Below are 14,944 nucleotides of genomic sequence, written 5' to 3' on the forward strand. Positions count from 1 at the left end.
GGTCATTTGGGTGAATAACGATTACATAATTTTCACTTAACTGTACTTGCTACATATTGTAAACATCAGTATCAATATTCCTAACTCTTAAATGTATTTGTACTGGCTTCCCTGATGGATGAGTAAAAATTGCTGGTTGGTTGAATTCAGCAGCTCTCCTTAGGCTGTTTTGAAGGGAGTAATTAACTTGTGAGGGAAGGGAGGACAGTAGGACCTTAAAACAACCTGAACAGCTGATATTCCCACAAGGTACTTCCAGAGTTCTGAGAGAGGAGCAGCAAAAGAGCGGGGTATGGCTTCTTACCCTTAATCTCTGCAGAAGCCACCTTTAGCATTGATAGAGAACAAGTAAAAAGACTCTCAAGCCATTTGGCCCCCACTAAGTTCTAGTAGGCTATCTTATCCATCCCCTGAGTAGTAGATTATTGCTAAACCCTCCTCTCATGATAGGTATTTCTCTCATCATTTGAATCCATGCAGATCCTGGCTCCAGCTTTGCATATCTTTTGAATTCAGAGATGATGAACATGGCAACACGTCTTAGTGAAGCATCAGAATTCCAGGAAGGATGTTTGAAAGGTGCTTTGTTCTCATTGTGGTAATACTGTTGGGAGCTGCATTGTGATCAGGCTTATGAAGGTGTTCAGGCTTATAAAGATCCTCATGTTTTGGAATGTCTTCAATTGCTGAGTAAACCGGTCTCCCAGTAGGGCTTCCTGGGAGATAGGTTTTCGGGATGCATATTAACACAGCCTCGATCTTGAAGAAGCTCTTGTGAAAGATGAGAAAAGGCTTGGGAGCCCCTCAGCCACTAACACTGCCACTGTCCCCCAGTGCTAAATTTTTGGATTGTGTGGAGAGACCCATGGGCTGGATGACATGGTTCCTTGGCCAGATCAGGCCAGCTCACCGGGGTGGTCTGTGCCTGGACCTCATGTATGGTATTTGACCTGTTGCAAGGCCCTGTGCCATGTATGGCCCATGGACTGACTGTGCCTCACTCATCCAGTCCATGTGCCAAAAAAATCGAACACCACTGTCTGGGCCATCCTTAAGGAAAATGGTGCCTTGGGCAAATTTGTATTTTTGTGCCCTTTCCACACCCCCTCGCCTTAAATCTTCAGTGCTGCTGCAGGCAGAGACAGGCAGGCAGTGGCACAGGGTGCCATCCAGCAGGGAGGTGGAGTGGCAGGGTGGGGAGGCACCACTGCTGCTGTTCAAGATCAAGGTGAGTGGACTGGAGCAGATGTCACCTTGCCTGCACATGCCCAGCCCAGTTCCTCCTGAGCAGTGGCTGGAGGCAGGGGGCTAGTTGAGCTGGGCACTGCTCCTCCTGCCTGGGGTTGAGGATCACCTGGGCTGGGGCAGAGCCAGGGGAGAGCTGTGAGTACATGTTGCTCGTGTGTGTTTGACACCCCTCAGACCACAGCACCCTGGGCAGTCACCTATGTTGCCCACTCATAAGTCTGCCTCTGACTACCATGCTAGGTGAAGGCACAAGCCAGATCTCCTATTCCAGTGGGTTTGCTACTATTTTGGATCCACTCCTGTTCCTACTGAAGTCAGTGGAATTTCAGATTTCCTATTTATTTCCCTGAAAGTTTTGAGAGTACAGAGAATCTGTGGCCAGGCTTTTAATGATTCTTAAGGGATGAAAAGATGCTGGCAAGAGGGTGGAAGATTAGAAATGCTCTCGGCTGCAAATGTTCCAAATGTATTTATATATAAATACACACGTGACATTTAAAAAGTAACATCGAGATCCATGATCTCTAGATGAATTAGTTGTAACCATTTATTTTTACAGTAATTGGCTCTGGGAGATCTGTTGCCACTGCCAGTCCGATTGCAATGTCTCATATCTCTAGCGAGAGAGAATTAAAGTAGCTGTTACTTTTCCAAGACTTGAATTTAGAGACATTGACTGACTGCAAGACACAGTCTAATGCATTGAGGCCTGGAACTTCAGCCATATTTTTGGTTGTGTGGGTATAAGTTTCATCAAGCTTAATATGAATGGAAACTTAAAAATAAGAAAAGAATTTCAAAATTCTTTGCAGCTAACAGAGCGTTCCCTAACAGCCCCATATTAGTGCTTGAAAACCAGGAATTGAAACTGACCATATAAATAATGAATGTTTGTCTGAATCCTACTAAGCTCTTAAAATCACTTATAGCTTGTGGGAATGCAGACCTATCAGGAGTGTGGAAAGACAGGTCCAGCTCCCCCCAAGTATATTAGAATTGACTAGCATTTTGGCTGGAGAGAATGAAATTTATAAAATATTTGTTTAAAAACAGAGACTGTTAGTGTGTATGCACTTGTAGAAATGTAAAATCAAGCTATATGTAGCAGGTTAATTAGGCATTGTGTTAAATAATTTCCTTTTGATAAGTGTGTTGCTTTTCAATCTTATTGGATAGCCCTTTCTGACTGATCTTCACTATAACATTCAGCATTGTCTACAACTTTACCATGTCCCTCTTTTGTTTTATTCTTCACCTCTCCAAGCTAAATAGTATGAAGCTTAGTTTCTTCTCAGTCCTCTAAGAATTTTTGTTCCCCATCTCTGACCCTCTTCTGTATCTGCTTCATCCTTTGGGAGACTTGTTTGACAAAACTTAGCATAGTATTCAAGGTGAGAATATGTCAGTGATCTCTGTATGATGGTGTTATAATACTTGTGGTGTTTTCTATTTTGTCCTTAATATGTGCTAATATACTTGCTATCTTTTCCATCTCTGCATATTGAACACACCTTCACTGAGCTGTCCACAGTGACATTCAAATACTTAACCTGAGAGGTCAGAGTTAATTTAGAATCCATCAGTGTACATGAGTAGTTCAATTTGTTTCCTCTAATGTTCATTACTTTGTACTTGTCGACACTGAATTTCATTTGCTGTCCTGTTCCCCAATCCACTTACTCTTTCCTGATCTCTCCAAACTAGAGCTTTGCCTCTCTGTGAAGTGGAAAGAAATTTGACTCTCCCCCCCTCTTAAATCTTTGGCTTTTTCCAGAATCTGCAGAGGCTTTACATGAACTGTCTTCATGTGCATGTCTGAAATGACTTCCTACAAGCCAATCTACCCCTCTCTAGCACACTCTGAGTCTTGTCTCTGCTCTAGGTGACAAGAGCTCCTCAAGGAGAGAAGAGCAGCCGGAGGGGTTTTGATGAAAAGGCTTACCTGTCCTCAAAACTACTGAAGGCTGGAGAAGACCCTTACCGTCAACATGCTTTCAACCAGCTGGAAAGTGACAAGCTCAGTAGCGATCGGCCCATTCGGGACACCAGGCATTACAGGTACTGCAACACCCTTGTTTAGAATCAGGCCACTTTGTTGTGCTGAGGATCCTGTAACTAGTGACATCCCCATGTTGCCATGTGCCATGTCAGTAAGCAGTAGTGTCCTTACGGTTGGAAGGACCTGCCCCTCACCTGGCTTTCTGTTGCTTCAGCAGAGAGTTGGAGGTCTCAAATGAACACCAACAGACAGGTGTAACTAGGACTTGTGTGCTATGGGCAGAGATGTCCAATAGCAGACATGGGGAGAGGGGTGGGGTGGGGGTAGGGTGCAGAGTACTGAAGAGTCTTATGGCACACAAGCTGCTACATCGGTTGCTGACATGGCATGGGCTGCTACTGCTATGGAGCAGACTTCCCAGGGTGGAGAAGCCATCCTTCTTGCCTGCCCTCTAAATTACCCACCCCTAGTTAAACTACTGCACACAGGACACATCTACATGAGATATATATTGTGCAGTTGACTAATTAGCAACCATATGTCACACAAATACAAGTGTGCTCCTATTAGGCCAGAGTAGATTAATTAACTCCACAGTAGGAGTACAAGTACTTGTATTTACTCTGCAACAGTGCGTGTGTAGATGCTTGACATGGCTGGCTGGGGCACAAGGGTGGTTCAGTGTGAGGGCTGCCTGCTGGCTAGCCCCATACTGAAACACCCTCATGCCCTATCCAGCCCCTCTGCAACACATTGAGCCAAGGGGAACAGCCCTGGGCTTGCAGGCTGACCCCCTGTGCCCCCTGCCAGCCAAGGCTTCTCTAATCAAGCTCAGTATGCTACACTCCTGGGTGCATGTGCAGATGCAGTGCCCGGGAACAATAAGCCCTGGAGTTTATTCATGTGCATCAATAGCATGTGTAGATGTGCTCACAAACTCCAAGTCAGCCACTCTTCACCTCCCTGATTCCTGTGCCAGCCCCCTTTAGCCAGACTTATGGTACCATCTTGTTTCAGTTTCAGTTCCTGCCAACTATTTTCATCTAGACACTAACAGCACAGCACATTTCACATTAAAAAAAATGGAGAGCTTGATGTCAACCATATGCTGCTGATATTTGAACCTGTGCTGCTGCATGATTCCCACCACTGACTGAAGCTTTAAAGCTTCAGGGGTCAGAAGGACATCTGCTCCTCTCTTCTTGCTTCAGAAACAAAAGCAAAGCTCAGGCACAGCTGTGCCTGTGGCCCATTATTTTCCAATCACTTGGGAATCCCTTGGACATAAGATACTAATATTATTCAACCCAGTACAAAGAAAGGCCTGACCTTTCCAGAAGCCTTTTTTCTTCTCCTTTGTGATGCTGAAATCTGGGGGCTTCAGAGAAAACAGACAGATCTCTACATTTTCCCACATCTTTCCATCTTAATGTCTTTAAAAAGCTCCACCTGAGTTATTTTAGAGTGATAATATATGTGGTATGTCTCCTGCCAGGTCTGAAGTATTCCACTTTGTCTTGATCAAGGTTTCTTTTATGCCTGAAAATTGCTGTAATATGCCACTGTCATAGTAATAAAATGCTATAATGAAAAAATAGTCATTGCTTAGAATAGTCATAAAACAACAGCATTGAACGGGCTGATAAAAAGTAGTAACAGTTTAGTAATAATCATAAAACAATGGTAATAAGTGCTGAAATGAAAATGACAGTGATAAGTCATGGGAAGAAATGAATCATTTTTCATAGCTCCTGCTGAAAGTTTAGTCTAAATCAGTGGTTTTCAACCTTTTTTCATTTGTGGACCTCTTTGGAAATTTTGAATGGAAGTGTGGGTATTCCTTCGAATTATAAGTGTGGGTATTCACATACTTTTGATTGATCATAGTAATCTTTTGTGGACCCCTTAGACATAGTCTGTAAACCCCCAGGGGTCCATGGACCACAGGCTAAAAACCATTGGTCTAAATGTGACCCCAATTGTCCAAAAAATAATAGGCCCCAATCCTGGGGCTTGGAGTCTGACCAGGACATGTGGCCAATATAGGCCAATCCACAGTCACCTTCTCAGGAATGTGAGATGAGGGGGGAGTTTGAAGGAACATATCAGCCCCAATCTATCACTTCCAAAGTTCTCAGGAATCTGGGATCCAGGATTCATAGACGAATGCTTGTTGTTGGAGTGAGCTGCAGTCTGTCACAGTTTTACTGAGGCAGGGGAAAGCCTTTCAGGGAGGTGGTGGAACTCTGGCTTGGTGAATTTATGAAATCTTGTTGCACTAGTATGCAGGAGGAAGGCCTCTGGGAAAGCAGCCTATTGCTACTAACGCAGCCTATTGCTACTAGACCAGAAGTACCTGGGAATGCTGTGGCTGCAGTATGCTCCATCCCTGGAAAGAAGGGGTAGCTTTTAGGCCTGTGCAAAGCAACTAGTATTCGCATCAGATTCGGCCAATTTGGGTGACAGTGATTTGATTCAGTGATTTGAATCACTGTCCCAAATTGATTCAGCCAGATCTGATTAGGAGATCTGGCTGCTGCTGAATCAGCTGAACCTCCAAATCGAACAGGCCCCATCCTCCGCCCTCTTCTAGCCCTGTCAATGGCTACTCTGCCCAGCCCCAGTGTACCAGCACCTTAAAAAAAGAAAAAAAGCTCCCACTCACTGGTTTCTGCCAGATGGGGGGGTGGGGGATCCCAACTGCCCCGTGCTGCATGGGGGGCTCTGCCATGAGCCCCCTGGCCCCTTCCCACTCTCCCAGCCACCTCCCCCCATTGGCTGCCCCACCCACCCCGGCTCCCAGCTCTTCCAAAAAAAAAAAAAAGCTCCGAACTCACCAGCTTCTGCCAGGTGGGGGCCAGTTTCCTCTGCCTTCCAATGCCCTGTGCAATGTGGAAAGCTCTGTCACAAGTCGCCAGAAGGCCTGATGGCTGCTGTAGCAATTGGTGAGTGGGGGCTTTTTTTTTCTTATTTTTTTTAAAGAGCCTGGAGCTGGGCTGGGGAGCCATGGGGGGAGGGGGAGGCTGGGGACTCACGATAGAGTCCCCCATGCAGTGCAGGGCAGTGGGAATCACTCCCCTGCCTGGCAGGAGCCAGTGAGTTCGGGCTTTTGCGGGGTTTTTTTAAAGAGCCGGGAGCTGGGGCCAGGCGGGGCAGCCATGAGAGGGGCTGGGAGAGTGGGCAGGGGTTGGAGGATACTCAGGGGGGCTGGGGCCTGGTGGGAGTCCCCCTATGGTTCCTTCTGCCCTCCTCCAGACCCCCCTTCCCTGCCCCCTACTTAGCAGCACAGAGTCTGGGACCAGCTCCCTGCGGCAGTGAGTGGGGACTGCCCAAATCTCAGAAGCTTTCTGAATCCTTTGCAAATTGATTCAGAGAGCTTCAAATCAATTCAGACCTTTTTATTTGTCTCCTGATTCAATTCAGAGATTCACCCACCAAACTGGGCTGAATCTTCTCTGAATTGAATCAGCATCCGTAGTTTCGCACAGCCCTAGTAGCTTTCATTTCACTCCATGGAGATTCCTCTGGACTATTGGCCTTTGGAAAGATGGTTATTGCTGTCTAACAGTTTTCATAGGGAGGGACATTGGGAAGGATCCTCAAGGCTTTGATAAACACTTTTCTCCCAGATTGAAAGAGTCTGTTTAGATTCTTGCATTATTGATTTTCAATGAGCAGTGCTGCTCTCATCCAACTTAGGTTGTTCCAGCCTCACTTCTTTTCTTGTCTCAGCTCTTTGTTTATTGGTAACCACACATTCCACATCCAGACTCCAAACTGGAATCTTGGGACAGAGCGCATTGAGTTCAATGGTTACCTGCAAAACAGACTTGATGAGACACAGGAGAAAAATAGACTGGCAGAGTTATGGGAATGACTCCTTCTCCCTTTTAACAACCCTTGCTCACTGGGGATATAAGGAACCCTGGCAAAAGTTTACTTCAGGCTAACTCTTGACTTTGAGTACAAGCGCAAATGGATATCTGACATTTTAGTCAAGTCAGGTGAGAGGGCATTTTTCATTTAAAGGAGCCTAACTCATCTCCTCAGTGCTTTCACTCTGGCTGGTAGTGAAGCACATTCTTCTTCTTGAACAACCTCCCATTTGGTGACACTGCAGTCTCACTAATCATCTTGATGTTGGTATTTTCCCAGGGATGAGGGGGGCAGAAATCACTTTCCATTGCCAGCAGGGATGTTACTATTTGAAAAAGAAACCCCTGTGCATGGGGCAGATGCAATGACGGTAGCTGCTTTTCCTTCTGCAGAGGCTGGCCTCCAAGGGCCTGTCTATACTGAATCAGTGGTAGGTCTTCAAGAGGACAGGACTGAGCACACCTTACCCACGACCTGCCCCAAAGTTGCTGACTTGTTACACAAATTGCCAATTGCTCAAATCACGAGTGATACTTTATAAAGGGGGATAAGGCAAGGTGCTACCTTTATTGATTACATGAGTTAGACATAGAGGTTCAGGCACACCGTTCATACAAACACACAAAAATCATCATACACATCATTACACACAGGCATACACATACACAAAACAACCATTTCATCTGCACATACACCAGATATAGTTACCAGCAATAGTTGCTCAATATCAGCCCAGGGTGGCCAACGCAGGCTTATTGAGTAGATGATGATGATTTGAAGATAGCAGATTTAAAGATAACAGCTGGAGCGGGGTGAACAGATGTGCTCTGATGAAACAGCAATAGAGAAAGAAACTCACCCAACCTGGCATTTTCAAAGTGGTTTTTTTAATAGGGATTAGCATCCTCTGTTTCAGTGCTTTGGGGTTTTTCCATACCCAGCTTCTGTTTTTGTGGTTGTTCTTCTTTTGTCTTCAGCTTATCTTAGCCTTGGAGTGTTTTGTTGCCTGTCTGGCAGAATTTCTTCTTCTGTTATCTCCTTTGTGCCTTCGAGCTTCAAAGGGATTCTTCAGGTGTTTGTTAGTTACTGGTTGGTAACTTACATTTGGCGCCTTGTTGCTTACATAAACAGTTGAATCTTCTTCTTCCATCTCTATGCCATTCTCTCACCATTCACCCTTTTACACACACTCATACATACAGGCTATGCAAAGTTCATCCACTTATGTCAAGCAGAAGGCTATAAAATGGAGTTTTCAAGTTGCTTACAGGACAAGACTAACATGGTTACGTTTCACTATTATTACACTCTATGTTAACATCAGCCACATTAGTTCAGTTCATGCTACAGACCCCCCACATACTCAGCACCTCTGCCCACCCACTTGAGTCTGCTGACATTCCCCAGGGCTGAAAGCTCCCTAGCAAGGCTGCTTTAACCTTGTCCCTTTCTTGAGCTTGTGGCTGCCAGCAAGTCTGAGAGGAGCCAATGGGAACAAGATCAGAGCAGCCTCACTCAAAATTCCAGTGAACTTGAGGGCAGAGGAGGTATATGCTTAGTCCTATCCTCCATGAGATCTGCTGCTAATGTGGTATAGACAAGCCCAAGTGTTTTATAGACACAGATCAATGATACCTCCCCACTCTGCTCAGTAGCAGGTATACATTATCCTTGTTTTACACTTGAGAAAATTGAGTTTAAGGATATGGACATGCAGACGATTTATTTTGAGATGAAAGGGGTCAGGGCCTTACCATGTATCAGCTGTGCTATGATAACTCCCCATAGCCATGCTCTTACCTTGTGACATGCAGTTGACATGCACTAAAGTCTTGCCTTCTTTTTGCCCTGAGGTAGATTTCTCATTTGTCCACTCCTTAAATGACACATTAAGATCACAGAAGGCACAGACAGAAGTGCAGCTTCCAGGTCTAACTCATAGCACTTCTCAGAAAGTGCCATGAGTTAGACCAATCCTCCTGACCCACCATGTTAGCTGCTGGGTCAGGAGGATGAGAGATGGAGCTCCAATTTGGAGCCCATCCAGGAAAAGAGACTGCATCTCTGCAGCCTCTTCCCCAAGTTCTGCCCCGCATCTCCCTGATCCCGTTCTGTCTCAGGATGGGATGGGGAGAAGGCAGAGGAAGAAGGTCCATTCTGGAGTTTCCCCAGCCATGCTGGAGTTGGGGAGTGTGGGGGGAGTGGTTTGGAGCCCCCACCTTGGGGTGGCGGGTAGGAGGCTCTAATCCACCCACCCCACCATCCAGCACCAGCTAGGCAACCCCCAGAACAAGTTTCCTCTACTCCCTTCTCCCTCTCCCATTCTGCACACAGTACCAGGAGCTGTGCTGGGCTGTGTCAGCTAAGCCCTGTTTCTGGCATGTGCAGACAGAAGTTAATGAAGGCACTCCACTTTGGATTGCCTTCATCTGAACCCTCGTATGAGGGTTCAGATTGTGGTGGGATCAGGCTCTTTAAAGTACTCTGCAGTTTTGCACTTGTGGCACCTTTAGAGGCCAGATCAGGTGAAAAATTGTCACTTTTGTTGGCACCTACAGGTCAGTGACAAATCCAGAAATGTAGTCCAAAAGTCTTGGGTCTCAGCCCCCTATTTGGACAATTAGTTGTCTCTCACTCCCAGTATTGTGGAGTCAGACTTTAGTGCCTTGGACCACTTTTTCTGTGTAGCTGCTAATGCACTTTTATTTTAGTATGCTTCTTAACTCCATTGCTCTCAGCAGCTCTTCGCCCTCCCTGCTGGAGGCTGAAGTTCGGAGCAGCAAGAGCTCTGTTGCACTTGGTTGTTTTCTCCTTGGAAATGTCAGGCATTTCCCTCAACCTGCTGTTGTCCATTGCATCTAGTTTAACTCGCTTTACTCTCCCACATTACAGATGTGCCTCAGTACACTATGATGCAGACTTGCCGGCAACCAGCATCATCATCACCTTTCACAACGAGGCTCGTTCCACCCTGCTCCGCACAGTGAAGAGGTAGGTGCTTTTAGCAGAAGGGGCTTTTAACCTTTAGGTCTGAAGGAGTGCTAGTCTGGGGATTGGAGAGATCTTTCGGCAATGAGTCAGGGGAGGAAACTTTTCATTCTGCAGGTCCCATAAACTGTGATCCCCTGCTGGTGGCTTCTGGTTTGACCATAAGCTCAGAAATCAGCAAGAGAGAAGGAGGTAGGGTGGCCAGTTGTGTGTATCTACAAAGGTCATGCAGGAACTGAGGGTGTCAAGGGTGTCAGGAGGATAGGTAGACAGGGGGCTTGTAGAGATCATTAACAGCAGGAAGGAGGCTGTTGGGGTTGGGCCTGAAACATCATGGAAGCAACTAGCAAGGGGCACTCAGGCAGCAGAGGGAGGGAATCAGCAGGGTTGACAGAGCCTGCTTGAGGTGTTTTCAGGAAGGGAAGCAAAGGATCTGGAAGGTGATCAATTGAAATATGTAGCTGGTCCTAACTAGGGCACTAGTATGACTTAACACCAGTAGGCAACCAGAGCCTGTTCCATGGGGGCAGAGAGCAGCACAGACTGTACACCTGTGAGTGTTTTTCAGAGTGAAAGGTGGTAGCATCAGAACCTGGTGAAGAGGCACCTCCTAAGTCTAATAATACATTTAGAGCCTGTCTCTACTGCTTCCACAGGGCAGCCTGCCCACCACCACCTGCTGCACATGCACCAAACTCAGAGAGGAGACTGTAGACTGCTCTCAAGTGTTATGTCTCCGGCATACTTGATGGCAGCAGCGAGGGGCACCCTCAGGGTAGCTTCACTGCCTGAAGAGGTGGGTGAGGTGTGCTTTTTGGTGGCACACTAAACATTGGGAGGAACAACTGGCACCATACCTACAGGTTAGGGAACTCCCTCTTGTCAACATGGAGGCGGAAAAGGATCTTGGGGTCATCACTGACTCCAAGATGAACATGGGCCGGCAGTGTGGGGAGGCAGTTAGGAAGGCCAACCGCACCTTGGCATGCATCCACAGATGCAACTCGAGCAGGTCCAAGGAGGTGATCCTCCCCCTCTATGCAGCGCTGGTCAGGCTGCAGCTGGAGTACTGCGTCCAGTTCTGGGCGCCACACTTCAAGAGGGATGTCGACAGCATGGAGAGGGTCCAGAGGAGGGCCACTCGTATGATCAGGGGACAACAGGGCAGGCCCTATGAGGAGAGGCTAAGGGACCTGAACCTGTTCAGCCTCCAAAAGAGAAGGCTGAGGGGGGATCTTGTGGCCTCTTATAAACTAGTCAGGGGGGATCAGCAGGCATTGGGGGAGTCACCGTTCCCCTGAGCACCGCCAGGAGTGACTAGGAATAACGGTCACAAGCTGGCAGAGGGTAGGTTTAGATTAGATATCAGAAGGCGCTACTTCATGGTCAGGGCAGCTAGGGTCTGGAACCAGCTTCCAAGAGAAGTGGTGCAGGCTCCTACCCTGGGGGTGTTTAAGAGGAGGTTAGATGAACATCTTGCTGGAGTCGTTTGACCCCAGTATTCTTTCCTGCCATGGCAGGGGGTCGGACTAGATGATCTGCTCAGGTCCCTTCTGACCCTAGAAACTGTGAAACTATGAAACTATGAAACTATCACCAAAGCAGCATAAACATACCCTGTAATCATGTCTTTGTGGAACAGCCTTTGCATCTGACTTCCTGTTAAATCCCCACCAAGGGGCTTGTGCAGAGCCCCTGCCAACCAACAGTAACCCAGTTAACCAAGGTATGTGGCTTCTCATCTCTGACTCATAAACAAATAAGCAACGGCAGGGGCAGATCCAGAGAGGGTGTAGTGGTGCAGTCACCCCCTGTCTTTGGCTGTGCCACATGTCAGCTCTTGGTATGGGGTGTGCTGGGAGGCCGGAGAGTAAGCATTGCCACTACTACTTCCTTTCCCCTGCTGCTGAATTCAAGGGGAAGGCAGAGGAATAGGAGGGGCAACAGCAGCAGCATTCATCTTCTGGGCTTTGCAGCCACACAAAAGCAAAGGCTCTGGCCAGACCCTGCCCCAATCATTCGGTGATCTCAGAGCTCACTGCTTGCATGGCTCTTCAGTAGGAGCCTGAAGTGACTGCACAAGCTTGACATGGCCAAGGTTGGGGGCAGAAGCTACCCTCCTCTTATCCCATTCCTGGATCCACTAATAGGTAGGGGCCATAGACAGTTTGGGCTGCCCCAAACAGAAGGCAGTTTGAGGACACCTGCTGCTATTTATACAGCAGAGAAATATTTCCAACAATTTCCTTTCTTTCTCTTCCCCCACCTGTAATCCTTTTATTTGCTGGAGAGGCTGCTGAGGCTCTCCAATTTTAGCTTCTCAAAGACTGTGCCTTCCGCCCTTGCTAACATATCATATAGTCACTCAAAGGGTCCCTGAAGTGGGCTGCCAGGTCTTGGAAAAGCCTGTTTCTCAAGTGGAAGCTAAATGAAAAGAAAAAATAGCTCAGCTGGAAGGTAGAGCAGAGGTACCTCTAGCGGGAATGCATTATTTATTGGTACTGGTTCATCTTGCATCAGGTCCTAAGGGGGTCTGCAGAAGTTTACTTTGTGAATAAATAATGGGCTTTTTTAAGTGTGCCCAAGTTGGCCTCATGGCTAGGAAGCTGGTTTTCTAACTCTTCCCAATTTGGTGCCACCTGGTTTCCAGAGGCCTATCTGTGTTGCAATAACATGTTTGCTTTCTTCCCTCTCATTTCCTTTTCATTTGAACCATAAAATGAGTTCTACAGAACCATTGTTCAGAAAATTGTTTGGAGTCTCAGTGCTGCTAGGGCAACAGCACTGGATTTACATCATAGGCCAGGCTAGATGGCTAGAAACTATGGAATTAGGCATCTTAAAAAAAAACCTGAGAGAGGCAGGGACCGGTAGGTGGCTAGAAGTTGTGACAATCCGAATGTGGAGAAGGTGGCAGCTAGAGGAAAAGGAACATGCAGGGGTGGGTTTCAATTCAGGTCCCATGGTGTATTAATTAGCTGATCATAAGGCTTCCGAGAGCCCCAGGTAGCCAATACCCAAAGCAGACCAGGATCCCCGTGGTCAGACACATGCAGCACTCTCTAGCCTCCTACAGCATGAAAGGGGCAAAACCTGTCTGTTCTAAACAAACCTTGAGCTCTGCCCTGCTGCTCTTGACGATGTATTCCCAGGAGGAAACAGGTACACACTGCCCTGTACGGTTGGCTTATTGGCACTTCCTCTTGGAGCTGTTGCTGACAAATGATACCTGGTTGTCAGACTGCTGGTAGCCAGACCGCTCAGTTCTCCCATTAGTGTTATGCCTTCATGGTCTACCATCAAAAAGTTGATCCTAATTCATACCAGCATAAGAGGGGATTTTGAAGATTGGGTTTCTCTGCAGTCCAGACAACAGCCATACCAATGTTTAGCTATTGCTTGCTAGGCAGACTACCATACTGTTCCCACTGGGTCAAAAGGTCCTTATATGGTTCCAGCTCATGTACACTGGCGATAGGGTTCTAGACATGGCTGCACCATTAAAGGAGCTATCTTTCGGGGAGACCTTAATCTGACGTTTCCTTTTCCAGGGGACCAGTGGGTTCTTTTTGATTTTCAAGAGAAAATTAAAGATTCCAGGGCGACTTTCAAGGAATCTAATATAAAACCACTGGTCCTGTCTCTGAGCAGAACAGGTCTGAATGTGCCTGGCTGAGTTATTGCTGTGAGTATAATTGCTGCTGAGTTCGCCTACACAGTCAGTGCACCTACCACTATGTAATTATTCTAAAGCACTTTGGGATACATAAAGTATGAAAGGGACTGTTCTGTTCTGTTTATTGGTTGGTTTTAAGGTTGCAGAAGACCTTGGCGATATTAAGCAAGGCAAAGCATAAAACTGCACCAACTAGTTTATAATCTGTTGGCTGGTCAGACTTCCAGAATATCGTCATTTCTGAATCCACAACAGGTGAATCTAGCTTTCTGGGTCAGTTAGGGCTCTGTTTTTTAGATGATCATATTTATCTATTCAAGTTGCACCTGATGAAAGTTGTATGTCAACATGGCAACTAGGTACTTTTTCACTAAATAGAACTTAAGTAATTTGAGGATGATGAAGAGGGGTGATTGAAAATGAATGACACCTACAGACAAAATTTTCTAAAGCAGATATGGATTTTTGGGGTCTGATTTACAGCCAGATTTAAAATTTTCACTGCAGCTGAAGTTTCAAACCAAGCCTTAAGGATCTTAAGCTGGAAAGCCAAAATCAGAGGCCACTGTTAAATATCAGTTTTATGCAAGGAAATTCTAAGAAGAAATATGAAAGTTTGATCTCACCAGTTCAGCTAAACTTGTATTAAGATGAGTGGGAGCCCTAGTGTAGAGAAGGCTTCTACAGCTAGATTGCACTTTCAATGCACTTTTTATGGGGGTTAAAAATGTCTCTGTCCAAAACATTTTTCCTTAAAACCCCCTAGGATAGAAAAGATGTTTGTGTCCATGGGCTCATGATTTGTTTAGCAGGCAATGCAGTATAAGTCCCAAATGCCCATGTTATACAACATCTTTAAGCCACCAGGATTCATTTTCAGCCTTGAGGCAATTGTCAAAGAAGATACAGTGTCTGAGGGGTGGTTAAAAAGACCAGTGGGAGACTAAATGAGAGTGGGAATACAGAACAAAATGAGGAAGAGCCTAAATGCTAGAAGAAGCTACTCAAGTGGCATTTCAAACAGCTTGCTACTGGCATCCTTTATTCTGTGGGAGATGGCTGTCACTTGTAAACTGCTTGCCCGCTTGACATAGCTTGCTCTGCAGGAGACAGCTGTCACTCATAAACAGGCTGCTCACTTGGCATCCCTTGCTCTA

At 46.4% G+C, this 14,944-nt stretch overlaps 1 protein-coding gene across 1 annotated transcript in view; it reads left to right on the forward strand.

The window, feature by feature from the left end:
• Positions 1-14,944, forward strand: part of GALNT16 (polypeptide N-acetylgalactosaminyltransferase 16) — a 149,935-nt gene that overhangs the window by 90,434 nt on the left and 44,557 nt on the right. Inside the window, exons 2-3 of the mRNA XM_090033223.1 lie at positions 3,131-3,306; positions 10,016-10,114. Of these exons, the coding sequence (XP_089889349.1) occupies positions 3,131-3,306; positions 10,016-10,114 (275 nt within the window). The remainder of the gene's footprint in view (positions 1-3,130; positions 3,307-10,015; positions 10,115-14,944) is intronic.

The sequence above is a fragment of the Crocodylus siamensis genome, chromosome 2, assembly GCF_052110815.1.
Source record: "Crocodylus siamensis isolate JL-2025a chromosome 2, ASM5211081v1, whole genome shotgun sequence".
Classification (NCBI taxonomy): domain Eukaryota; kingdom Metazoa; phylum Chordata; order Crocodylia; family Crocodylidae; genus Crocodylus; species Crocodylus siamensis.